The sequence below is a fragment of the Triticum urartu genome, chromosome 7, assembly GCF_003073215.2.
Source record: "Triticum urartu cultivar G1812 chromosome 7, Tu2.1, whole genome shotgun sequence".
NCBI lineage: Eukaryota > Viridiplantae > Streptophyta > Magnoliopsida > Poales > Poaceae > Triticum > Triticum urartu.
Genome location: NC_053028.1, coordinates 510,156,733 through 510,183,122, shown reverse-complemented (window position 1 = coordinate 510,183,122; position 26,390 = coordinate 510,156,733). Strand labels below are relative to the sequence as shown.

At 49.4% G+C, this 26,390-nt stretch overlaps 2 protein-coding genes and 1 non-coding gene across 4 annotated transcripts; 1 reads left to right on the top strand and 2 right to left on the bottom strand.

Annotated features, from left to right (window-relative positions):
• Positions 1–2,882: 2,882 nt before the first annotated feature.
• LOC125520755 (protein BZR1 homolog 3-like) lies at positions 2,883–6,463 on the bottom strand. The gene is made up of 2 exons (XM_048685770.1): positions 5,991–6,463; positions 2,883–4,247 (listed from the first exon to the last, which is right to left on the bottom strand). The coding sequence occupies exons 1-2, from the start codon at positions 6,249–6,251 to the stop codon at positions 3,429–3,431; spliced, it is 1,080 nt and encodes a 359-aa protein (XP_048541727.1). The 5' UTR covers positions 6,252–6,463; the 3' UTR covers positions 2,883–3,428.
• A 13,799-nt stretch (positions 6,464–20,262) lies between these two features.
• Positions 20,263–25,730, bottom strand: LOC125520686 (G-type lectin S-receptor-like serine/threonine-protein kinase SD2-5). 2 transcript variants are annotated; one of them, XM_048685651.1, is made up of 2 exons: positions 25,519–25,730; positions 20,263–22,776 (listed from the first exon to the last, which is right to left on the bottom strand). In XM_048685651.1, the coding sequence occupies exons 1-2, from the start codon at positions 25,565–25,567 to the stop codon at positions 20,513–20,515; spliced, it is 2,313 nt and encodes a 770-aa protein (XP_048541608.1). In that variant the 5' UTR covers positions 25,568–25,730; the 3' UTR covers positions 20,263–20,512. The 2 variants fall into 2 exon arrangements, with proteins under 2 accessions (XP_048541608.1, XP_048541607.1); XM_048685650.1 differs by lacking the exon at positions 25,519–25,730 and having other exon boundaries at positions 20,263–24,707.
• A 95-nt stretch (positions 25,731–25,825) lies between these two features.
• Positions 25,826–25,897, top strand: TRNAQ-CUG. Its single transcript has one exon. It is a non-coding gene; the product is annotated as a tRNA-Gln (tRNA).
• Positions 25,898–26,390: the final 493 nt, after the last annotated feature.

Here is a 26,390-nt window from a genome sequence, read left to right as displayed (position 1 = left end):
TGATCAACTTGCGGGTTCCACCCATGAACCTATGCATAGGGGTTGGCACATGTTTTCGTCGTGATTCTCTGGTAGGAACTTTGGGGCACTCTTTGAGGTCCTCTGTGTTGGTTGAATAGATGAATCTAAGATTGTGTGATGCCGGGCCCAACAGCGCTCGGCACCGTGTCTGGCCCAGGCCCGGGGGCTCCTGTCGGTGTACTAGAGTAGGGGTACCCTTAGTACCCCGAACTTGTGCACGGGCAGTCGCAGCGTCCCGCGGCAAGGCCTGCCAGGTCACCGCCAAGATTCCCCGTGGTCCCTCTGAAGACCATTCAAGAACAAAGTATTCAAGACAAGGCCCCGGCAAGAGGAGCTTGCCGGGAAGAAGGCAAGACCCCGGCAAGAGGAACTTGCCGGGAAGGCCATCAGAAGCGTTCCAAGACCCCGGCAAGAGGAACTTGCCGGGAAGGCCATCAGAAGCGTTCCAAGACCCTGGCAAGAGGCGCTTGCCGGGAAGGCCGTCCGAGGCATTCCAAGGAACTTGCCGCGGCGCGCTACGCGCCCCGACAAGGCCCGGTGAGCGACAAGCTCCCGGAAGCGACAAGTCGACGGCCGCGGCAAGGCGCTTGCCGCGGCAAGCCCCCACTCCACGCCCGCGCTCCAGCACATCCACCCACGTGTCGCTCCGGGGCCCCTCCCGAGCGCACGTGGCAGGAGGCTGTGCAGCTAGGGGCGTGCGGTGGCACGCAGGCGCTGACAAGACAACCATCGTGGCAAGACGGTGGCGTCCCTAGCGGTCCCTTTCGGTGCTGTCTAGGCGACACAGACGGGCATTTAATGCCCTTGTCCCCTGCCGTCAGGGTTAGGTATGATAACACTATAGCAGCTAGCTGTGCCTACTACAGCACCTAGCTGTGCCTACCCACGGCACCCTTTTCATTTTTGCCCTTGGCCCCCGTTGCTCTATATCGGTAACCCCTTGAATATAAAAGGAGGCCCGTGTGCAACGTAGAAGGGGTCGGCCACCTCGAGAGCTCTCGCGAGGATCAGCAATTCCACACACTCACGCTCGCTCCCGAGCTAGAAATCAATACCAATCCACAAAGCAGGAGTAGGGTTTTACGCATCCTTGCGGCCCGAACCTGGGTAAATCGCTCGCGTGCTTCACCTCGATTTACTCCTCGCACGACCAACCGCCCGCTTGCTTCGCCTCGATCTGCTCTTTGCGCAACCTCCGCCCCCCGCCGAACCAAAAGGGACCCGGTCCGCCGGTCCCATAGGTGCCCGTGGATCAGAAACCCCGGCACGAGCCGTCGCACGAAGGGCGGCGGTGTAGAGCCGCCGCATGACGCGAGGCCGCCGGGTCGAGGCGACCGGCGGGACAACGCAAGGACGCCGCGCGAGGCCGCCCGGTCGGGGCGACCGACGGGCAGACGCGCGGACGACGCGCGAGGCCGTCGGGTCGGTGAAGAAGCCGGCCGATCGCGCCGGTGTTGGAGTAGAGGCGCACAGGATCAACGGCGGCGATGGGCGACGCAAACCGGATCACATAGACCGAAAAAACAAAAAAGAGACGCCGATCAAAGTGACCGGCGAGAGAGAGAAAACTCAGATCAAAGGATCGGGGAAAAAGACTCTCTAGGGCAGACGGCCAACAGGGCCGGCGGACGAACCCTAAGTACGGGCGGCGCGGCCCCCGGCGGCGGTCATGGAGGCCGACCGCCCCGGGGGCGGCGCGCGGGTGCAGAAGCGGCGGCGGTTAGGGTTTAGGATCAACTTGCGATAGATACCATGTTAAAAGGGAGAAAGGATTTTGATGAAATTGTTGTTGTATTGCTTGAGCCTCATGGACATATATATAGAAATACATTATCATTTTGAAGTACAAAGCAAGATAGAATAGTATCCTACGCTATTCTAGCTTTCCTAATAATCACCATACTCAACACTGAGCGCTGCCATCATCTGGCCGCTCCACGACCTGGCGTAGCTGCACAATCCCAATCGATGCATCGCTGCCGCCTTCTGAAGCGCACTTTCGCTGCCGCCGCTTCCGCGTTTGTGACCGCTGTAAGCTCGCCTGATTGATCCTTTTAATCCATCGCCACACGTCAAGCTTGCTGCACGTACACGTGCCTTTTACTGATATGCTTTCTTCAATCTTGCCGAGAACCACGCCGCACCGGCTGCATCTCAAACTCGATTCTTCCTCCAGATCAACAATCCGCAGCCTCCGAACAACCTAGTTCATGATACCATTTTTTAGAATAAATTCGAGGCATACCGTCGATCATCCAAGAACAAAGCAATCACACAAGCACGACACTGAGATTTGTTAACGAGATTCACCGATATGGCTACATCCCCGAGACCTGACTACGGGCGCTCCTCTCTGTGACACCGTCACAATACCGCACACCGACCACCCGGGCGCCGGCACACGCCGTCGGCTCCCCCTTGCGCGCCTGTGCTATTATGTTGGTATAGATTACATCGTGTGTCTATTCCCGCTATATAAGAGAGGCCTAGGATACAAGTGTCCTATTAGGACACAACTCCATATCCTATCTAAACACAATACAACTCCTAATCCAACTATAACAGGAGTGACGGCGGCAGCCGAAAGAGATCCTGTGATTAGCTTTGTTTGCAAGGGAAAGAAAGACAGCAGTTTTCTTGCTTGAACACCTCCAAGATCCAAGCAAAATCTCTACCTGGAAACATCTTGTTTCAGCCACTGAGCTACCAACGGAGCTCACCTTCCCTGAGGAAAAGGGGATACCAGTGATCACCACATCGGTAAAACCATTGCACCAAAGGGTTAACTGCTGAGCTTCCCTACCAGCTACCGCTGAAAGGATCCAACAAGAAGATGAACACAAGGAAATTTCTAACAGCTCTAACCAGCAAAGACACAAAGAATCAATGAATGAAGAGAATGGTCCACCACATACAATGTAGTAGCAGTACTACACACTTCTGACAGAGTGCGGAGACAACAGTCATATCAAGGACAACTGAAGCTTGGTTTTCATTGCAAATGCCACAAGACTTGCATCTACTGCTTTGCTTACTGATGACAAATGGCCTCCGCCATTCCACTTCTTCAACATGCCCAGGGTGTCCTGCCAGCATTCCTTGCCGTTTTTCCATCTTTCATTTTTTTTTTGCTTAAGTAAGAAAAAAAAGAAGAAATAAGCTAACAAAGTTGCATAATGTAGCTAAAATAAGTCCAGACCAGACCCCCGAAAGAGGATGGATATCATCTGCAGAGGACCGTCGAAACGATCCCTCAACTCCCTTCTCTCTTTCGACGAACACCCGACTTGTAGAACATCAGAACGCAGGGCTTGTAGAACATCAGAACGCAGCCCAAAGTAGGTATGATGAAGGATAAGCCCAGGCGAAGAAGAGACGGACACTGCAGCAGCAGCACGATGCCATGATCAGAAGGGCTGCTCTCCACGGGTCCTCGAGCTCCCGAGGGTGAGCTCCAGCTCGTCCGACGCGCATTCCTCGTGTATCCGCTCCCCTTCCCACGCCTTCACCAGCCCAGGCGACCCATTGTTGCCGTTGCTGTTGCTGCCGAACGCGAAGTCATCCGGCGCCCCGTCGGCCATCTCCATCTGGACGTCGTGGTGAGCCGGCGCGTGGTCGCCCATCACCGGGGAGCAGGTCCCGCTCTGCCCAGGGGTGCACGCCCTCGACGAGCTCGCAAGCGCGATCCCAAAGGGGTTGTGCGAGACAAGGTTGTACGTCGGCGACGAGGGCCCGGCGGACGATATCTGGAACCCGGCCAGCCACGCCGGGTCTGGCGCGACGTGGTGGCCGGGGCTCGGCGGCGTGGAGTTGGGCAGGGAGGTGTAGTTCGCCCCGGCCCATGGCGGCAGAACGCACTGGCTCTCCCAGTCGGTCTTCATGCGAGGCGTGTGCGTCGGGGAGCTGGACGGGGGCGTCACCGGGGCGCTGATGGAGCCTCCGTTGAAGTAGAGGTGGTGGAGCTGTGGGAGCTTGGAGGAGGAGGCGAATGACGGGTTCGACGAGAGGTTCTTCAGCCACGGGATGAGGGAGCTTCCCTCGACGCCACCAATGAAGTTGTTCCCGCCACCGAGAGTGATGTGGGAAGAGGATCCGGAGCTCGGGAAGGAGGAGGACGCAGGGCTCGGGTTGTACGAGGCCCGTGGACTCGGCTGGTATGAAGAGCAGGGGCTTGCCGAAGCAGACCTCATTGGATCAGGACGCGCCTGTGGAGGAGGTTTGCATCCCTGAAACATGGAGAGCAGAACAATCAACAATCTGGTTTATTCCATGCAAAGAAAACTCTGTAAGCTATTGTAGACAGCAACAACGTCAAAGAAACTCTGCTATGGAATTAGATGCTTTCATGGTTATCAGATATTAGCCTTTTTTTACTAACGTCAAAGAAACTCTGATATGTTACTAATGGAATTAGAAACCAAGAAATGCATAGTAAAGTACTATCTACTTCTGTTGCTGAAAGCAAATGGTAGCATGTGCAGAAGGCAGGAAGATCATAGCAAGAGCGTTGTTTTCAGATTAACATGGACATTAAGGGTGCCATATTGTAGTGTGATTCATGAATTTCCAATGTGAATCTTCCTTTTACATCATTTTACCTGGATGTAAGCGTGTAGATTCTAATATGAACCATTAATTTACATCATTTTACCCGGATGTAGGTCATGTTTGACGCAGCATTTTACTCTGGCATGGTCATGTTTGTCTACGACACCTCCGGAAAAAATGTAGTCTATCACACCACTAAAAATTTACCTAAATAATTCACGCAGCAGCTTCCAACTATATAAATTGACCAATAGAAATGTGGCGATCTCCAGTGAAACACTTGTACAGAAGGAAATATCACAGTTTGATCATGTAAAAAAAGAAACTAGTAAGACTACTGCAGGTTCTTGAGAAAAAGCTTATGCAAGAGAAATATACAGGCAATTGAAATGTTCCGGGCAAACACAATTAATATTTTCTGCCCCCTAACTACTCCCTCCGTCTCAGTTTACAAGTCCTGTGCGTATATCTAGGTTACCAATTTTATCATCCTAATATAAACTATATAACAAAAGATTATACCATTTGAAATAGAACATCTGAAGTTTATATTGATATATTTTTTGTAATATATGACTTATATTATGTTAGTCAAATTAACGACCTAAGATTACGCGCACGTCCTGTAAACTGTGAGAGAGGTAGTATAGAAATTTCTCTATTTTTAAGTAGGTAATTATGAAACTTCATTGTATTTATTATTGAAATCCAAAATCAGGAGTTTGCTAAAACTGAGGAGGCCGCGTCGCATTCCCCATTCCCAAATCTAGCTAGACCCCATTGGCCTTACATGGCAACCGAACTGCCTAAATCGCAAGAAAAACAAGCATCTCCCAAGGCAGCAAAACAGTTCGAAACTTGTTTGTATTCCTTTTTGACGAATCATAACTCCAGAGGATGCTAAAACTGAGGAGGAAGCGACATTGCGATTCCCAGTTCTTGCATCTAGCTCCAGCTCCCCTGACATGACCCAGAAGCAGCCTAAATCCAACCCCAGCAGCACAGCAGAAACCAAAGGAGAAAGTCCAATTAAAATTTTGAATCAAAAGCAAGCAAGAAAATTTCCAAGTAAAAGCAAAGGAGGAATTGCACTTGGCGCATCCAAGAACAATCCTCTAAAAGCAACAAAATGACCACAGCAGAATCCCTGACTTCCCTCGAGAACCAACCGAATCCAAGCAAAAACCGAGCGCGAACGCCCCAAGTAGCAGAGCTGGTCAGAGCAAACACACGAGCACGCTCAAGAAATGCGCAAATCGAAGCCGCCGCCGCCACCTCTGGCTTAGGCTGGGTGTCAGGAACCACATGGTCTCGCGGAGAGATCGGGCGGCGGGGCAGAGGAGGCCATTGCGAGGAGGAGCGAGCGAGCAAGAGCAAGAGCAAGAGCAAGCAAAGATTGGACGGACGGAGGGATGGATTACCCTGCGGTAGGTGGTGCCGTCGGGCTCGACGACCCAGCCGGCCTCGTTGCAGAGCGCCTTGAGGACCTCATTGTTGTCGCAGTGCTTGGGGAGGTTGTAGTTGCCGTAGGCCCTGAGGCCGGTGTAGATCTTGGCGGCGATCGCCCGGCGCCGCCGCTCCCTCCGCCGGTTGTTCTCCCGCTCCCTCCACGTGGGCACCCTCGTGCCGCCCAGCCCGTGCCCGCCGCCGCCGCCGCTCCCTCCCGCGGGGCCGTGCATCATCGGCGCGCCCGCTGGGAGCACCCGCCGCCGCTGGATCTGCGAGGAAGGGCCAAGGGCTCGCCGCGCTGCTGCCTCGCTGTTTCTTGCGGCCGCAGCTCTCTCAATCTCTCGCTCGATTGTGGGCTGCTTTGTTTAGTATTTGTGGGGAGGAAGAAGGAGGAAGTGGCAGGAGAAGTCTGAACGCAGCTGCTGCCTCATGCCGCTGTCCCGCTGGCTTAAACGAGTGGGAATCGCCACCTTTTCTTCCATTATTATCTTACGCTCGGCTCTTACCACCTTCCCGTTTTACCCCCCGCATTTACCCTTCTTTTTCGCGGGATGCCTTCCGCCGTTCATGGGAGCATAAAATAAATATACAGTTTTGCTAGAACTCATCTAGATGAGATATAATTTAGTCTCATTCATCTTTTATAGCCATTGGATGTGATGCTATAAGATGCGTGTGTGCTGACGTGGATGTTATATGTTCTTGTTTTTCAATTGAATGGGACCAAATTATATCTTATCTAGATGAGTTCTAGGTACTTTCATAAATATATTGTGTGGTTTTGGAAGCCATTTAGTACGTACTTAGTTTTTTTTAGGGGAGTACGTACTTAGTTTTTGCTTTCCCGTCCAAACATGCTACGTTCAAACATTGTACCGCGTCCTCTGGTAGTGTACAAAGCGTAGATACGATCAGAATGAAAGGACCAAATCCGGCCATAAATTAACCCTGGCGTCGCCCGTACTACCCTTTACCCGGCGTGGCACGGACGGCTCGAGGGGCAGACACGGTATTCCCCACGGCCCGTTACGCGCCGTAACGACATCCCAGCACAGCACGGTCGTCATCATCACAACGACGCAAAAAGTAAAAAAAAACATCTCTGACGAGCCGGGCCCAGGCGCCATCGCGCTTGCTTTCGCGGTCAAAACGGAAGGGGGGAAAGGGGCAGGACGTGGGGTGGGGCGGCCGCAGACACGAGCCGTTGCCCGGACCGGACGGGGATCGCGCGGCGGCCGAATCTTTGCCCCCCTTTCTTTGGCGGGGCCTCGGCGTGCATGGCCGTGGGGACCGCCCGCGCGGCGTCCGGCCGGCCGGCCGGCCTCGGGATCCACGGCGGCAGGCCTAGCCTACGACGACGACGACGAGAGCGAGGCTACGGGCTGCCCGCTGACGCCGTGGCAGTGGCAGTGGCAGTGCGGTGGCGCTTTGCTCGGCGTCGGCGCCGGCGACGTCGCCTTGGATCCCGGGGCGTTTTGCGCGGGGTTTCTGGCGCGGGCGCCTGCGGTTTCTAGTTTTACTCTACTAGCGTACTGCTCGGGCCTCTGTTGGAACTCGGAGCGGAAATGTCGCGGCCTGGCCCTGGCCCCTAGCTAGCCCGGACTTTTTCGGTCGGCACCGTGACGGAGCACGAAAGCACGTACGTACGTGCTGTGCTGCCGGGTGAGGTTTCCTTGCACGCTTTTGTTTTGCGCTCGCTCGCTTTCCGCGGTGACGAACGTCTCGTGGGATTTTCTCTTTTCGCTCGGACGGTGTTTTCAGATGCTGCTACTGCTAAGGCAGAGCCACTGAACAAGAACAATATTATCTTAGATATATAGAAGCGCAAAGGGAAGATCCTCCTTGTGTACGCACCAAGGTGGAGTATCTTTGGGTGGAGTGGAGGTGCCGTGGCGGTTTGACCGGGCCGTTTGCTTGATTTACCCTAGCAGCCAAGTGAAGAACGACATTGTGACGTGATGGTCGACGTTGCATCAGTCGGCGATCGAGTATCTGCCCTAGTACTAGCAACTTCTGAACAGAGGCTTTGGTTGCTTTCTTTCTGGATCAAAAGTTGTGTTTCTGAATTATGAACCCCGATGGCAATGAGTGAGGTTGACCAACCATGTAGGCGTAGGCTCCCCCCGTCCATCAAATTAACAAAAGTTTGCAAAACACTGCATGTGCACTGGATTAAACAAGACAAGCAGTTACGTGATGATGGTTCTGTTCCGACAGGTTGATGAATTCAATGGTCTATTGTTCCCATGTAATCCACTCTGGTGCTCCTCTACTTACACCATCTCGTCTATACATACACCATAGAATAATCTCTACGTGTGTGTGGGTGTAGCCGCCGCCTAGCTAGCTAGCCCCGTGTCCATTTGTCAAGGCTCGGTGGCATGCAGGTGCTGACAAGCAAAACATGACAAACACATAAAATGCCAGCCAGCCTGCTCCGATCCTCACTAGTGCTAGTTGAGACTATAATCAACCTACGTGTGCTTGTTTTCTCCCTAGCAAAAGTTAAGAGTAGTACTACTTGTTTCTTCTGATGTTTGGGCAGACCAATTCTGCCCGTTTTAGCTAAGCCATCGTGCTCGTCCACCGGCACCATGCATCCTCTCCTATGCTATTGCCAAACCAAAATCATGCTAGCACACTTCGAGGCATGCATGCATATGCATGGATGGAGCACGACACGCCGTGAAAGGCAAAGCCACATGCAGGTACATCGAACCTGTGCGTGAACCGAGAGACTCTAGTCATAGATCTAGTCTGACCTCTGTGAGTCCTTGTGTTTTTCATTCTGCTCCGGATTGCATCCGAGAGACTCTGTGTAACCTGTTTGCTTGATTAATAAAGGCCGAGGTTTCCTAAAAAAATAACAGTGCCTGCGATGTGCGGTTGCAGTACGTACTCTGTGGTAGTACATGTTTATCATGCACGCTGATGCCGCAATTCTCCGTGTCTCTCTCTCTCTCATCTGTCATGTCGTCTAACCGAAACAATGTCCGGACACTGGTATCGGATCAGATTGCGCTTAACTGTCAATAGGATCAGATTCTTGAACAGGAGGATGTACATCTCGTTTATACTTGCAGACGGGTCAACATCGTCTGCCTTTAAAAAGAAAGTCAAGGCAGATCACCGGCAGCAGAAGTATATATATATAACTACTGCCGCTACGGAAATGCTGTTTGATCGATCAACTTGGCAAAAGAGAAAGAGACTGGGCCTCGGCCGAACAGAATTTCCCCCCAATGCTCATATTCCAAAGGCATGGATGCATGGATGGTACTGTATGTATCATCGGTCTTTGAAGACCCCAATCATGACGAGCCCAAAGCGATCGACGCAGGTGGCCAAAGCCAGCCATCATTTCATTTCTCCCCACGACATGTTAGGCCACCCAGAGGCAGAGCGCACATGCACGGCTACTACGATCAGGGCAGGCAGGCAGGTTACCAAGACGGTCGACATGATGGCGGTCAAATGCGAGGAGCTTTCCTCAATCATCGTCATCCTGGCCAGAGTTGGAAGCCATGCAAAACTGGAGGCCGGTGAGGGTGAGCCGGTGTGCATGGCCAGGGGCAGGTGGTGGCACGTAGTAGCACCAGCTCGCCGCATCGCCGTGCTCTGCTGCCCTCATGGCCATGTATATTTGTCTCTGGAGTGCTTGGGGAGACCGGTCCGGCTTAATCAAATCGGGCGCTCTTTGCCTGGAGAGTGGGCGGTTAGCGCAAGCCCTAGCCTGGCATTGCTTACTTTGACGGCCGACTGTTCCCTCTGGTCCGACTACGACGATGCCCCATGCGTATGGCCGGTAGCGAGGAGGGGGGGCTCCGTATGGGTGCCGGTGCCGCCGACCTGTCCGCGTCCTGGCCTGTCCAAAGGCGGCACGCCCATGTGGGCGTTCGTGGCGAGGCGATGCACGGTGAGGGCGATGCTGCTGGTGGCTTTGGTCCATCTCTCGTGGAGTTTCTCCGTGGATGGCGGTGGCGGGGTCCCCGCGGATAACACTGCGTGTAGTTAGTTCAGGGATCCGCATTAAGTGCAGTGCTAGTGGTACGCGATTACGCAAGCGAATCGAACGCGCACCACGCGACCAACAGCAGCAGGCCTGATGTGGGCTGTGATTTGATCTGATGCGGTTCAGATGCCACTGCTGCTGCACTAATGCAAGGTTCGTTTGTTCTCTTCTGGGAAATTAAGGATGGCATCGGCGTGCAGGAGCTTCGGAAAGAGGACGCTGTGCCGACGAGTCGCAGCTTATCTTGGACCGGGGAGATCACGGGCCAAAGGGAAAGGAAAGGAAAGGAAAGGAGAGTGCACGGCAGCTGGAGGACACGTACGACCACGGTACGTGATCGTTGTAACCGACCACACGCCGCATCGTTCTCGCGCAACAGACACGGCCGGGCGCCCCCAGCGCGAGCACGCAGGCGGTGCGCCCCACGGACACGGAGGGCAAGGCGCCAGTAACAGCAGTACGATCGACGACGCCCCGGGGCGATGATCGGCTTGGCCGAGCACGCGGCCACCTCCGCCACGGGAACAGCAGCTCTGGGCCTCCTCGGATTCGATTCGCGTCGCACTCGCACCCGCACCTTCTTCTCCCCACCGCGTGCATCCGTCCACGCGACGCAGCAACGCGAGCGACGGGGCCGAGAAAGTAAAGCGGGCACGGACTTTGGCGCCCGATGGAAAGCAGCCTCGCTCGGTCCCTGCGTCCTCCTGAAGCCGCTGCCCGTTCACGCACAGTAGTATGCGTAGTCGTGAGTGACAGAGCGAGGCTGCTGCTGCTGGCAAATTTGACAATTTTAACCTTAAGACGAAATCAATTCACGAAATGAACTGCCCGTGAAACTATTTCACAGCACTGACCCTTTTGTGTAGCGCCCGCCACGCAGGCGTCATACCATACGGTGCAACGCCCAGCTCTGGAGCGTTGCACGCCTGTCCACCGTGGCAGTCCTTGGGCCCGCACCTAGTAGTGCAGCGCCTCCGAGCTAGGCGCCACACATGTAATGTGCAGCGCCCGGCCCGTAGGCGCTGCACTGTGACTTAGATGCCAGCCGCCCCCTCCCCCTCCCCCTCCCCCTCCCCCACCCCACTCATTCGTTCCAGCAGTTACAGAACAGGCGCGCCGGCGGCTTCCTCCTCTCCCCCTCTCAATCCCCTCTCCCAAATCCTTCAGATCCGACGATTTGGTCCGTGCATTTCTTCACCAATCCATCCTAGAAGGTACTCTCCTCCGATCCCCTTCTTTCTATCCATAGAAAATATGATATTTTGAAGATTTGAGGAATCCTTGTTTGATTAGATTAGATTTGAATCTTGCATGTATTAAAACTTTGCATTTATTACAACCCTTGTTTATTTGATTTGTGGAACCCTAGTTTAGTTTATGGAAGAGTTATTTGTATGAAGTAGGCATAGTTTATGGAAAAGTTATTTCTATGAAGTAGGCCTAGTTATTTGTGAAATCCTAGTTTATTAGTTTTGTTTGATTTGATATGGTTGGATACATAGATTGGTACGGTTGCATCTAGTAGGTGTACTTTAGTTTATTTGTATTCAAAAGATAATCGTGTTGACAAAAAAGCTTTCTTTCAAAATTGTTAGGATGGTTTGGCTTCTTGATGATCACTGGGACAAACAACACCGGTCGTACGCTATGGCGGTGGAGCAGCGGGTAATAATGAAAGTGGCCTGTTTTATGAATTTCGTATTTATTTCAAACACAAATGCCCCATATGTAATGTTATGAATTGTTTGTTTGTAGGAGCTTGCACCTTTGAAGCTTCGTTCTCACGGGGTCACCCTTGGGTGGATGATATATGATGAGCGATACACACCGTATGTAAGGGAGACAGGACTTCTCCCTTTCATTCATATGGTCGACGGTCGACGCCACCCAACAATGCTCGAGCACTCACCGCGCTTATTGATTATTGGCGGCCGAAGACACATAGTTTCCATCTACGGACTGGGGAAATGACAGTGACGCTCCAGGATATTGCTATGATCACCGATCTTCCTATCGATGGGAATCCTCTATGTATGAGCACCGATTCCGATGGGTGGCGCGCGCAGATGCATGCCCTTATCGGTATGGTTCCTCCGGAGCCTCCGGAACCAGCAGCAGAAAACAAGAAGAAGGAAAGAGTCGCAGCCGGTGCTACTTTCACGTGGATTACTGAGCACTTTGGTACTTGCCCACCGGAAGCTGATGAGGACACGGTCAAGACATATGCTTGTGTCTACATGTGGTATGTGATATCCAGAACTATGTTTGCTGATGGCACAGGCAAGAATGCTCCATGGATGTGGCTGAAGGCGTTGACCGTCTTCGATAGCAATTGGAGTTGGGGTTCGGTGACACTGGCTTACTTGTATAGACAGGTATGAAGTTGTTTCCTTTTCACTTCATTTCTACATTATGAATGCGATCTTGCTCTTAATTGAACCATGTTCTATTTTATGTGCAGTTGGACGAAGCCTGTTGTAGGTCATCTGGAGGTATTGGTGGTTGTTTGCTCGCACTTTCCATATGGAGCTGGGAGCGTTTGCCGGTTGGACGTCCGAAGAAGGTGAAGTACGATGATTGGGACGACAAAGGCGACCTACTACGGCTACCCACTTGGGCTTACAAGTGGGTTGTGATAAATGAGACGACAGATGATCCCTCGGTCATGTACAAGTTGTACCAAAGCGAGCTTGACGTGATCACGCCTGAGCAGGTGAATTGACATTGCATAAGTGATTATGATGCTTCTATTGCAAGTCGATATCAATTTTGCATTCTATCCCATTTTGCAGGTGATATGGGAGCCGTATGAAACAGGAGATAGTTTTGGTAACCCTTTAGAGTTCAGGCTGAATCCGATGTGCATTAGGGATAGGGATCTCTGGCGTATGCGGTGCCCACTCATATGCAACTGGGCGGTTGAGCTTCACCTCCCACATCGAGTGCGCCGTCAGTTTGGTTTGTTACAGGCACATCCGCCGGAGTGGGGGGACACGGACAAGTTGCTACACGTGTAAGATATAATTAACCTTGAGTACTTAGCAGCTTCTCGGTGGTTTCGATGCTACTAATATTATATTTTTAACTTGCAGGTTGGATAGGAAAAGGCAACGGAAGATTAAGGATTGGGCCAAGCATCACAGAAAGTATGTCGTACAGTTTGCGCTTAGTGTGGAGCAAGCTAGGGCTGGAAAAGGAGTCCAGTTCGTGAGCACTGCCCTGTAGCGTTCAACAACTATCTCACATGGTTTCTTGCAAGTACCCGTGTGGAGGTATGCAAGCCGGCGTTGCTGAGGAGATTTTGGAAGAACCCACTGTTTTTGACGAGGTAGCCCAACACTAGTACAACGCATTAGTCAGGAAAGGCAACTCAGTGATCCCTTCAGCTCCAATGATGAACTTTGTGGTATTTGCCCTCTTTGCTTTTCATTCACACTATTCACATCTTCACTTGCCTAATACGTTAATACCATTTCTGTTCATAGCGTGCCCAGATCAAGAAAGCAGCTGATGAGACCGAGACTATTCTTGAAACAACCCCGGCTGGCAAAAGCGATGGAGAAGGTGCACTTCGAGCATTCATCAAGGTTCACATCTCCTTCAAACTAGCACTTAACATGTGTTGCTACGTTCGATGTCTCATTCACTTGTACATGTTGCAGCACCAGGGCCAAAAGTTAAGGCGGCTATCAAACCTTTTTGGTTGTCGTGACCCCGAGTATGTATCACCAGAACGGTCTAGGTCGGCGACACCATCAGATCCCGCTTCGGGCCAGAGCCATGGTGATCATTTGGAGGATGAGGATGTGGGTGTGGTCACCCAAGAGGTATGGCATGAGCATGCATTGCTAACTATATCCTCACACACGGTCTTTCCATATCTTTTGTTGATGCATAGGTTGCTGCTGATGATATGACCTTGGGGACGTACCAGGTTAGGTCTGCATACATGCTAAAGCCTAGGAAGAGAATCAACAAGTACACACCTGAAGACTTGACCGAAAGAGGCAAAAGGACGGTCGGCACCTCGCGGATGGCGGCTTTGGATGACTATTTGGATGACGATGTCGATGACGTGGAGGAACCGGAGCCGGAGCGGGAGCGTGTTCCTCTTCCTAGGAAGGTGAAGAAGTTAGCCAACAAGAGGGGGGAGCAGCCAAAAAGCGCTCAAGGAACTAGCTCTTCTTAGGAACCAGTCATCGTCCTTTATTTGTAATGTCGGTGAACTTGGAGTTGTTATGTCGATGAACTTGGAGTTGTTATGTCGGTGAACTTGGAGTTGTGGTAGCCCTATGTTGAACTTGATCCTCTTTGTATGTCTTAGTTATGTTGAACTTGAAGTTGATGCCTTATCAATGTTGAATTTGATCCTCTATGTTGCACTTGTTGTCTTAATAATGTTCAACTGTGACTGAAATGTGAACTTAAAGTTTTTGACTGCTTATTCTAGGAAATTATGCAATGTACCTGAAAATGACCAAGTTTACAAGCTACAGCCGCTGCAGCGCCTAGCTTGAAGGCGTCACACTGTACAGTGCAACGCCTAGGCTAGGCGTTGCACTGTACAGTGTGACGCCTTCAAGCTAGGCGCTGCAGCGGCTGTAGCTTGCAAACAAAGTGTTTGCTCTCTGCTTAGCTCAGCCCAAGGGTGCAACGTCTCAGAGCTGGGCGTCACACTGTATAGTGCAGCGCCTAAATCTGAGGCGTTGCACGCCTGGGCTGAGCTAAGCAGAGAGCAACTACTTTGCTTGCAAGCTACAGCCGCTGCAGCGCCTAACTTGGAGGCGCCACACTGTACAGTGCAACGCCCGGGAGCTAGGCGTTGCACTGTACAGTGTGACGCCTCCAGGCTAGGCGCTGCAGCGGCTGTAGCTTGCAAACACTTTGCATCCTCTCTTTAGCTCAGTAAAGACAATAAAAACAAATGGAAACACATGTAAAAGAAGAACATTTGAAACATTATAGTTAGTGAGCAACATACGGAAATGGTCCATCGAGGTATCCAAACATTCCTCTATAACGACCTTGCCCTTGTCCATCACCACGGCCAAGTCCATCACCACGGTCAAGACCATCACCACGGCCAACACCACCACCACGAGCTCTACCACCACCACTGTGATAGCCTGGCTTAATAGGGATGATAGACTACTCATATCATTAAGGAATTCCTTCTTTTCCGGAAGCCCATTCGGACAGAACTCCGAAGTTAACCGTGCTCAGCTTGGAGTAGTTTCAGGATGGGTGACCGACCGGGAAGTTGATCCCGGGTGCGCACGAGTGAGGACAAAGTGCGCAGAAAAGACTAGTATTGATCTGTGGGGTCAGTCTAGATTCCGCCAGGAGTAACGGCCACCGGCGGGTGTGTCCGGGGCGTTACAAGTTGGTATCAGAGCCGACCCTCGCGGTCACACGGATGTTTGCGGACAGGTGCGCGGTCATGTTGTTCATGACGTTTGTGACCCGTCGTGGCACCTGACATGGCACATGTACCGGACTGGATGCACAGACGTATGTGCAAAGAGGGAACGTTCCTTTGGCCCGACGAGGACGTCGGTTCCTCTGAATGGGGGTGTATGTGATAGCCTGGCTTAATAGGGATGATAGACTACTCATATCAGTAAGGAATCCTTATTTTTCGGAAGCCCATTCGGACAGAACTCCGAAGTTAAGCGTGCTCAGCTTGAAGTAGTTTCAGGATGGGTGACCGATCGGGAAGTTGCTCCCGGGTGCGCACGAGTGAGGACAAAGTGCGTAGAAAAGACTAGTATTGATCTGTGGGGCCAGTCTAGATCCCGCCAGGAGTAACGGCCACCGGCGGGTGTGTCCGGAGCGTTACAACCTAGAGTACCACCACCACGGCCTCTTGTAAGTCCTAGTTGCCGACCTCTTTGTTGCCTAGATCCTCTTTGACTAACACTTGGTTGGCTTGGCACTTGTTGGCTACCACTAGGTTGGCTCCCACTTGGTTGGCTTGGCACTTGTTGGCTACCGCTAGATTGGCTCCCACTTGGTTGCCTTCGCACTTGTTGGCTACCACTAAATTGGCTCCCACTTGGTTTCCTTCGCATTTGTTGGCTACCACGTTGTTGCCTTCGCACTTGTTGGCTACCTCTTGGTTGGCTTGGCACTTGTTGGCTACCTCTTAGTTGGCTCCCTTGTGTAGCTCCTTGTTGGCTAGTGCTTACATCATTTTTCTTGAACCTTTTTCTTGGTTTCGTACATTTTCTTTTGTTGTGGCCATGACCTTTGCATTCCCCACAACGGGAGCTCTCACGAGGCTGTTGGAATTGATCGTTTCCCGCTTCGCGGCGGCCACCATGGCCCCATCCGTCCATGTCGCCTCTAAAACGCTTTGTTTTACATCTACCCCGTGTAACAACCTTCAACTCCGGATCCGGCCATAGTTGAACTCCATGGTACTCCGGTCATTGTGATTGGTCAAAGTATGGGTGAAAGCGGGGAGTCCATGTTTTCTTGACCGTCATGATTGAGAACTCCAACTCCCTCACGGTGCGTGGGTGATTGATGTCCATATTTCTAACGCGACCGGCGGTATACAAATGTGAGCATGGGAGATGAAGCAGCAATGGCCTCCCGCAAGAGCAATCACATTGTGTTAAAGACACCTTGAAAGCCCGACCTCCATGTTGCCGGCCATCGTTTGTGGTTCCTCCTGGCTCTTTCACTTCATACTTCCACTCTTCGTTGTCATATAATATAGCTTCTTCTGAGTCCGGCTTTTGGTGATTGAAATTCTAACCATTCATCAACCTTGGGTGGGAACTTGTACTTGTACTTACGTGGGTTCTCACCCGCTATCTGTGCATCAGTTTCCATCGAGTACTTTAGAAAGTACGCATTCATCTTGTCAAATGTGTATTGAACTATTGCCGTCACGGGTAATCCACGTGCACCTTTAAGCACCCTATTGAAGCATTCAGCCATATTGCTTGTCATTTGACCGTATCTCTGGCCATCTTCATCAAAAGCACGTGCCCACTTGTTCCAGTGTTGAACGTGCCTATTCATAAAGTCTTGACCCCCGTGATCAAGTTTTTTGTGTGCGAGCAATTTGTTCAACAAAGTGGCGAACCGCTTCTCGGAGAAAGCAAGACAACAATCTTGAAGATCATCGGCCAACTCCTTAAGGCCACATGCCCTATAAAAGTTCGAACAAAAGTGCCTCATGCACCATCGATGGTGCAACGGAGCATGCCCGGGAATGTCAATCTCCACCGCGTTAAGAATTCCTGCATGCCGATCCGATATGACACAAATTTCTCTTTGAGCGGGTAACACCTTCGTCCTCAAAAGACGCAAAAACCACTCTCAGTTGTCATTGTTCTCTGCCTCAACCAAAGCAAATGCCAATGGCAACACCCGGTTATTGGCATCACTTGCTATCGCAACCAACAAGGTCCCCTTGTATTGTCCGGTCAAGAACGTGCCATCGATGGCGATGACCGGCCTACAGTGTTCGAAAGCCCTCACGCATTGCTCGAACGCCCAAAGTGCACGGCCAAATACTCGGACTTTCTTTCCTTCATAAACCGTTGTTTGATGCCCATGAGGCTCGACAACATGAACCATGCCCGGGTTTGTGGCGGCCATGGCTAACAACAACCTAGGGATTCGGTTGTATGCTTCCTCCCAAGTATCATACAACATCTTAAATGCGGCTTGCTTCGCCTTCCATGCCTTGCCGTACTTCACCTTGTAATGAAAGATGGCTTTCACAAGGTCAATGACATGTTGGACGCTCATTGTTGGAAGTGTGGATATTGAGTTGGAGAGCCTGTAAGCGATGAACTCGGACGTGAGTTGTCTGTGGTCTTGGGACACAATCTTGCCATCCACCCTTTTGCCTCGGCACATGTGATTTGGCACACAACTCACTACGTGCCAAGCGGGACCTCCTTTCCATGGTCTTGCACGCACAATCCACGTACATATTTCATCTTCACATGCACATGCAACCGTGTAGCGCACATTGACGTCCGAGTGCACCACCTTGTGTGGACGATAATGCATAACTGAGTAGTTGTCGAGCCACATCTTCAATTCCAACAAGGTTTCGAACTTAGACCCTTTAGCAATCCGGTTCTTGTCGTCTCCCAAATCACGGTGAGAGCTTGGCCTAACCCCAAGAGATATAGATTTGCCACCATCCACAACGGCTTCATCCGCGAGATTAACATCCTTGAACAATGGTGTTTTGTGATCCCGACCGAATACCTTCTCGAAAGCTTCGGCCTCCTTCACCGTGAACCCCTCCTCATCAACTTGTTCATCGGGACCTTCGTCATCCGAATCCGATGCATATGCACGGGAAAAAGGGATGGAATGGTCCATTGTCTCTTGCAAATGATATTTGTCAAGATCACCCACATTGTTGTCATGGAGATCAACTTCATTGTCATCGTCCGCATACTCATCATTGTCCTCTTGCAAAGCTTCATCTTCGTTGTTTGTAAACGGGCTCAATGTTGGCCTCACTTCTTGGGTCAAAAGAGGTTCAACAATTTTATCTCGCTTCAAGGGTGGGGGGCTACTAGCAACCAAAGGGGAGGGTTTCCAGTTCAAGTCCAAATGCAAATTTGAATCAACCTTCTTCGTTGCAAATAACTCAAGAGCCTTGTCAAGTGAATCGGCCACCGTTTCCTTGTATGCAACCCAACGTTGCTCCGAGTTGATACGCATTGTCTTCCAACGGATGTGCATTCCAAAACCTACATTATGCCTTCCCTCCAACTCAACAATATCACTAGGGTCCATCCAATTCAAATCTTTCCTCACTTGTTGCAAGAGCTCCGCATAGCTAGGACTACTATCAAACACCATATCAAGCTCATCTGGATCCGGTTCAATATTGCCTTTCAAGAAGGCGTCTTTACCCCATGATGAACAAACACACATGTTCTTCCCATCCCTATAAGCATTCAAACAACACAACGTAACATTGCTTCCATGAGTACTAATTTAAGGATTAACACGGAATACAAACCCTAATATATATATCAAACAACAACCCTAACCCTAACCATAACCATAACCCTAACAATAACCCTAACCCTAACCATAACCCTAGCACCAACATAAGAACACCCATAAGAATAACCCTAACATACTAACAAAGCCTAATCATAGGAAATTGGCAAACAAAGATCTCACATCTCCATGCAAATCTCTAGATCCAAACAAAATTAGGGTTTCCCCAAACTAGCATTACTTGGATCAAAACAAGGGGATCGGAGAAGATTACCTTGAGGGAGGGTATGACTTCGAAATCCACGGACAAATTCTTCAAATTTGCAAGATTTGGGAGAGGATTTGAGAGGGGGAGAGAGTGACAAGGCGGGGGGGGGGGGGGGGGGGGGGGGGGGGGGGGGGGGGGGGGGCCAAGCCGCTGGATAAGTCACAGTGCAGCGCCTACGGGCCGGGCGCTGCACATTACATGTGTGGCGCCTAGCTCGGAGGCGCTGCACTACTGGGTGCGGGCCCAAGGGCTGCCACGGTGGACAGACGTGCAACGCCCCAGAGCTGGGCGTTGCACCGTATGGTGTGGCGCCTGCGTGGCACGCGCTACACAAAAGGGTCGGTGCTGTGAAATAGTTTCACGGGTAGTTCATTTCGTGAATTGATTTTGTCCCAAGGTCAAAATTGTCAAATTTACCGCTGCCGCTGCTGCCTCGGGATTTGGGAAGGATCCTTTTGGGGGCCGCGCGCCCATGTCTGCCTGCGTTTACCGCCTGTCTTGTTCGCATCGCGCCTCGCGACCGCTGCTGTTTACCTACCGCCGGTGCTGTGTTTTACTCGCCCGCATGTTGGGTCACGTCTTTTCACGCCCGTATGTGAAAAAATGCAAAGCTTGGACCGCGCACCGCGCGGTAACAGAGGAGCAAAGGCTTACGTGTGCCTGTTAGGCGCAACGGGTTTGCCTTTTACAGCACTGTCTTTGATTGCTTTGGACGGAATTTCATGCGGAGGCGCTGATCTTCCAGGGATCCTCTCCGCACTGTCTTTGATTGCTTTGGGCTGGAAACCTCTTGAAAGTCGGGCTTGGCGGGCTGGCGATCCACCTCGTCAATCCCACGAAATTAGGTTTTATAATTCACGAAAAAAAGGTGTTTCCACCCATTTTTTAGCCAAAAAAAGCTAACAAAGAATCCTCGAGAAAGCTAATATAACGAAGAATGCTGCCGAAACATTTGTAGACGACAAGGAGTTGCCTGGTTAAGCAAAACCGAGCTCACTGAGATGATTAGAACCTCACCACAGATGCATACATATCAAACTTCAGGCAATTACAGTGTTCAGAAAGAAAAATAATAATGTAACCCGGGAAGTACAGTTTTTACCCATTATACTGTGTAACTATTGATACCAGGAGGCGATCTATATCACAACTTTAGGATCTAAATAAATCATGATGCTGCACAGGACAGATGTAAAATCATGTTCCAAACCTTGAGCTAGCGCTCACCTTGGCCCTGAAAGGACGGAGTCTATCTGCAGAGTTGCAGCAGTCTTCCCGCGAACTGCTCTATTTGCCACCATCAGGTCTATGTTTACAAGGTCCAAATCAAGTTCGGTTTCAACATCCATTGTACCATCCAGGATCTTGACGGCTTCAGTCATTGAAGGCCGTTGACGGCTATCAACCTGCAGGCACCACATTGCCAGATTCATCATGCGCGACACTTCATCCAAATGGCATTGCATGTCAGCGGAGCGCGGATCGATAAGGTCCAACAGCTGGTCATTTTTGGCCTTGTCCTGCAGCATGCTGACGAGATGACAGCTTTCCTCAGGCTGTGAGTAATCCAAATTACTTCTACCGCAAATAATTTCCATGATGACAATGCCAAAGCTATACACATCAACTTTCTCGTTGATCACAGATGTCAGCCACTCAGGAGCCAAGTAACCTGGCGTGCTTCTCAATCTAGTCATGACACTGCCCTGCTCGCGATCAATTAGCTTGGCAAGACCAAAGTCAGATACCTTGGCAGTGAATTGCTCATCCAAAAGGATATTTTGTGGCTTGATGTCTAGATGAACGATTGTTTCCCGACAGTCACTGTGAAGATAAGCCAGTCCCCTTGCTACATCAGTGATGATCCTCAATCTGGTTTTCCAATCAAGTGGTGCTTCTTGGTGCCTTTGGAAAATCCACCTATCCAAAGATCCATTCGGCATGTATTCATAGACAAGAAGCCTATGCGACTTTTCAGCACAAAATCCAATTAGCCTCACCAAATATATGTGGTTGATGCTTCCAATAGTCTGAACCTCTGCTAAAAACTCCCTTTTCCCTTGATTAATGCCATCCAATCTTTTCACAGCAACCTGCCTATCACAAATCTGTCCTTCAAAAACAGAACCAGATCCTCCTTTCCCAATCACTTTTGAGAAATCTTCAGTTGCCGACTTCAACTCCATAAAAGAAAATCTTGCAGGTAGCCCTGGTAACTGATCGATAATGTCATCATCTTCTAATGGCCCTGCCCTATTTCTTCGTAAAACTACAAGCACTGCAACAACAACTAAAGCAATAAAAGTTGAAGAACCAACGGCCAATGCAACGGTTAATTTTCCTTGAGATAGCACAAAGTTGCGGGTAGCTCCGTTAACTTTAACAAATGCCAGAGAACTAAAATTGCTTGAGTAACCTGGGGAATTTGCATCTATCATGGAGAATATGTCAGATGCAAGAAAACAGTAACCAGTGGAGGTGTCAAACTGCTGGAAGAATGAAGCCCTACACGAACAATCATTCAAGCATGACAATTTGCATCGCTCTTCACTTGTTGTCCAATTGTAGACACCGTTGAAGCGAGTGATGTTGGGAAGGGAAAGAAGCCTAGGCTTCTGTGACGAATCACAGGATACTGAATCTATTGGCGAGCAGCCACGATTAGGCTCCCTTGGATCAATTAGTTCAAACAATCCGGATTGGCCAATGGCAGCATCAGGACAGCTGCACTGTCCATTCGAACAAATACCATATTCGCCACAAGCTAGAGGATAAGCACAAGGATCAGTTATATCAAAAACATCTGAAGTCAACCAACTGTTGTTTGGCATCTGATATAACCTCAGGTGCCCATCGAACTCTAGCCTCACAAACACCAGCCCATAGTCATCCCTGGGCAGCTGGATCTGGTAATCCGGTGCCTCTGTATCCCGGAAACAAGTGAACACCTCCAGGCTGCCATTCTTGAGTGCAACATATGCTGACCTGTTTGTCATGACAGTTCCACCGGTGGGGCTCTGATAGTATGATAGAGGAGTATCAGTTCCTGCAAATGCATGCATGCCATCAGGAAGGGCAGTGAGATAAAATTTTCCACTGGCCCAGTTTGTCATCGAGGTGCTTGCCATGAGCTTCTGCCCCTCTTGTAGAACCTGCCCGGTGACAAGTGTGTCAGTTGGGTGATCAAAAGACCTCCAGAGCTCCATATTCGCATGATTTAACAGCACCAGGTTGCCTGTGCTGGTAAGATTCATGCCAGCAACAGACTTCTCCGTAGTATTGGTAGACCAAACCAGTGTTCCATCAGCGTCAAAGAGCACCAAATCCCCAAGTTCAGTAAGTTGAACACTAGCATTCTCTTTGACCGGGCGATCACGGTTGGCAGACCAGACCACCTCAGGCGAATTTAAATAAACTACATCTTTGAAGCTGTAAACACTGACAAAGAAGATGGAAAAGATGTAGTCATCACAGGTAGCCACAGCGCCTGCACAGAAGAAGCCGCAGGCAAATGAAGGAATGCTAGAATCATACGAGCCACTAATAAAAGTCGTGAACGCATCCATAGGGAGGATGATGCGCAAAGAGAAGTTATCATCTGGAGAAATGTTGTGGAGGAGGGAGGGATCATTTCGCCATATGGTGCCAAGCTCAACATTCAAAGCAAAGGATTTGCTCATGGCAAATCTGGAAGAAGAAAAAGTTAAAGGTAGAACAAGAAGGAGGATCAAGATCTTTGGAGGATACATGGCTACACCAATAATTCAACTCAACAGGTTGGTTCTATATGGCAGAATAACATTGCCCTTTAGGCCCTGCTAGTCTCTCCACTCATGCTGGCACGGGCACCGTGGTGTTGCTGGTATGCTTGTGGTGGGCAAGCTTGTATAGGCAAGCTGCAAGAGGATGAAGGTGAGGCAAGCAAGAACAGAAAATTTGGGGGGTCTAAAGCAAGAAAAGGTGATTGGGAGATAGCAACGAATGTGAGGAGCAAATGGAAGTGAACAAGAGCCACTTGGGAACTTGGGGATGAGTGGTATACAGTCTGGCATAGCAGATGATATAACAATGTCACACGACCAAAAAAATGAGAACCATGCAGGTTCTCCAAAGACTCTTGATTTTCTCCTAACTATCGATTGCGCACTACAGTATATTTACATATAAAAAGATACATTTCAAATCAATGGCCCCACCGGCACCAGCTAGTTTTCTTCATTGACCAGCCAAAAGTAGGTTCCTTAATTGCTTTGAAATCTCTGGATATGATTAGTACTACTTTTCTGTAGCACGTCTTAAAGTGAAAATTCTGTTGACCACATCAGCTGTTGAATCAACAACATTTCATAAAAAAATGCTGGAATAATCATTTAAGGGGCGTTTGAATAGTGGCATAATAATTCCCTAGGAAAGTTTCAGCAGCATGTACTTCAATAGGAAATAAAAAGAAGAGATCTGAGCCAAAGGAAATTTCATGAGTGGAGCCAATAACTTGTACTTCCATTTGTATAAAACTTCCAAATGATTCTAAGAAGAATGGGCAGACGAGTTAAAAAATAAGTGAAGCAATCAGGCACCGGCGTTGTCCTTGACCAGCATTTGTAGCACCATTCTACTTGTTTGACCACAAGCTAATGAGTGACAGATACAACAATCTACTTCTAGTAGAAGTAGCGCCTTCAAGGACAATTTGCTAGTGTTTTATTAGCTATCACGGATTACATGAGCATGACTGCGCGTGCCCAACATGTTGTTTGAAGCACCCCGAAGTTTTCAGAACTTATAAAAGAACTATGGGTGTAATAATGAATAGCATACCATGTGAAACTGCAATTTTCATCAACAACTTTGAACATTTGCAGCTTACAAATTACAAGAGTTGGACATTTTAAACTGAACACTTAGCTCTTGTTTTTTGTGTGTGCAAGGTACAGTTGGTCATATTTTTGGATGAATTTTAGCGGGCTCACATGTCATAGTATTAATTATATTCATGAACTTAAAGATCTTAGAGAAGTCTAGGGTGTCACACTGTCACCTAGCAAGTTGATGGCAACAGCAGAGCATACCACAGTTGAATGGACTTTTAGGCTAAGCATGTTTTCAGATGCTACCTCCGTTCAAATAGACAACACCCTAGAGAGCACTAGTCAAACTTATCTAACTTGATTATTGATACAGATAACAAATATTCGAATGTAAAAGAATAATTACATTTTTCAAGAAGTATAATCCATAATTACATAATCTTTTTTTAACTAGCATGTTCATATGAAAAATATCGGTAAAAGTAGTGCCTTGAGACAGTGTCCATGTCTAAAACGTACTCCCTCCGTTCCTAAATATAAGTCTTTCTAGAGATTCCAATATGGACTATATACGGAGCAAAATAAATGAATCTACACTCTAAACTCCGTCTATATGCATCCGTATGTAGTCCATATTGAAATCTCTAGAAAGACTTATATTTAGGAACGGAGGAAGTACTGTATTTTGGAAGGGGTAAATCACCTATCTACAGTAAAGCCATCACTGTACTAGATCATCTATTCATTCACAAAGACTGAAAAAACGATGTGACAGAACTTGAGGAGCATGACTCATTCACATCCGCATTCTTTGCAACATATGTCTACTGGAGGTCAGGAAACAGCTGTGATCCAAGCAAGTGATGTTTCACTTCTTATTATCCCCTGAGCCTTATCCATATGAAGCTTCATCCATCCTTTCTGTTGGGCGAGTTTTGGATAATCTGCCGGAGCTAGCCTCGGATGGCACCCGAGCACTTGGATAAACTGGGCATTTGCTCAAATGATTGCACATCATACCGATGCCAATAACGATCAAAATAAAATAGGCCAGTCGTTTGCCTAATTATACTAACCTAGTGTATTGTGTAATTGTTCCATGACCCTTATTTATAAATATCAAAGCAATTGAAACTGATTGCTACTAACTAACCACAAACAAACACCCAATTTCAAATGTGAAAAAAATGGAGTATTCATCACCTAACGTTATCAAGCTATTTTACCAACAGAACAGAACAAAAACTGATTGCAATGCGGCTTCGCCAGTGGTTTTACCAACAGAACAAAAACGATCACAAATGGCTCTAGATACAGAGGAAACAGCCCCCGCAAAAAGAAAAAAGATACAGATGAAACAAAAGATGGCATGAGGAGAGCATAGCGGCAGATAATTAAACAGGAAGCTGCAGCAGTCTAACCTGCGCATTTCGCCGAACAGCTGGTGGGCGCCGACCTCCTAGCGGGCATGGCTAGGGCGGAGCTGCGGAGGCAACTGTTTTCCTAGATACCGGCTAGACGCAGGCAACAACAGAGCACGCTGCCTCCGATGTATGTACGTAGAGGTATGTGTTCCGGCCGCCGGAGCTAGCCTCGGATGGCACCCGAGCACTTCCCGCGACCGCGGGGCAGCCGTAGCTCCGATCGTTTAGAGGACTGGGCGAAGCCAATATATTTCCGTATATAGGAATCAGATAAATAAAGTAAAAAGAGTTTGAAGACATCGAAGGTCCCATGGTCTAGTGGTTAGGACATTGGACTCTGAATCCAGTAACCCGAGTTCAAGTCTCGGTGGGACCTTTATTTTTCGTTTATTTTATTCTGTTTGTTCACTTCTTCTTTCCTCCCCAGCTATTGACTTTTCCACTTTCCAATCTACCTCTGATGTTCCAGGTCCCCACTTCATCTGCTTCATGCGTTGTCCACCCCGTCGGTATGGAGAGATTTACCTCCATGTGGTTGCTCATGAATATAATTGTCCTCTAGAACTTCACCAACGCTAAGTATCAATCCAACGCCATACGATTACTTGATTAAGCTTGCATTATATATACCATTACGATGTTGGATTTTGTGTGTGTAGATCCTTACGTTATCTCTGAAGTTAGCTAGAGACTGCCCAGATTGGAGCTTTGATCTGAATTTGCAAATCTAGAGCAGGTAAGCTACTCTTGCTACAGGTTGATCATTCGTAAGAACTTGGTTAGATCTGATTAAGCAACCTGGATACTGATGGTCCATGTACTCAATGTTGTTTGGGTATTACTATCCTCGGATCTTCTGGATGTGGTGC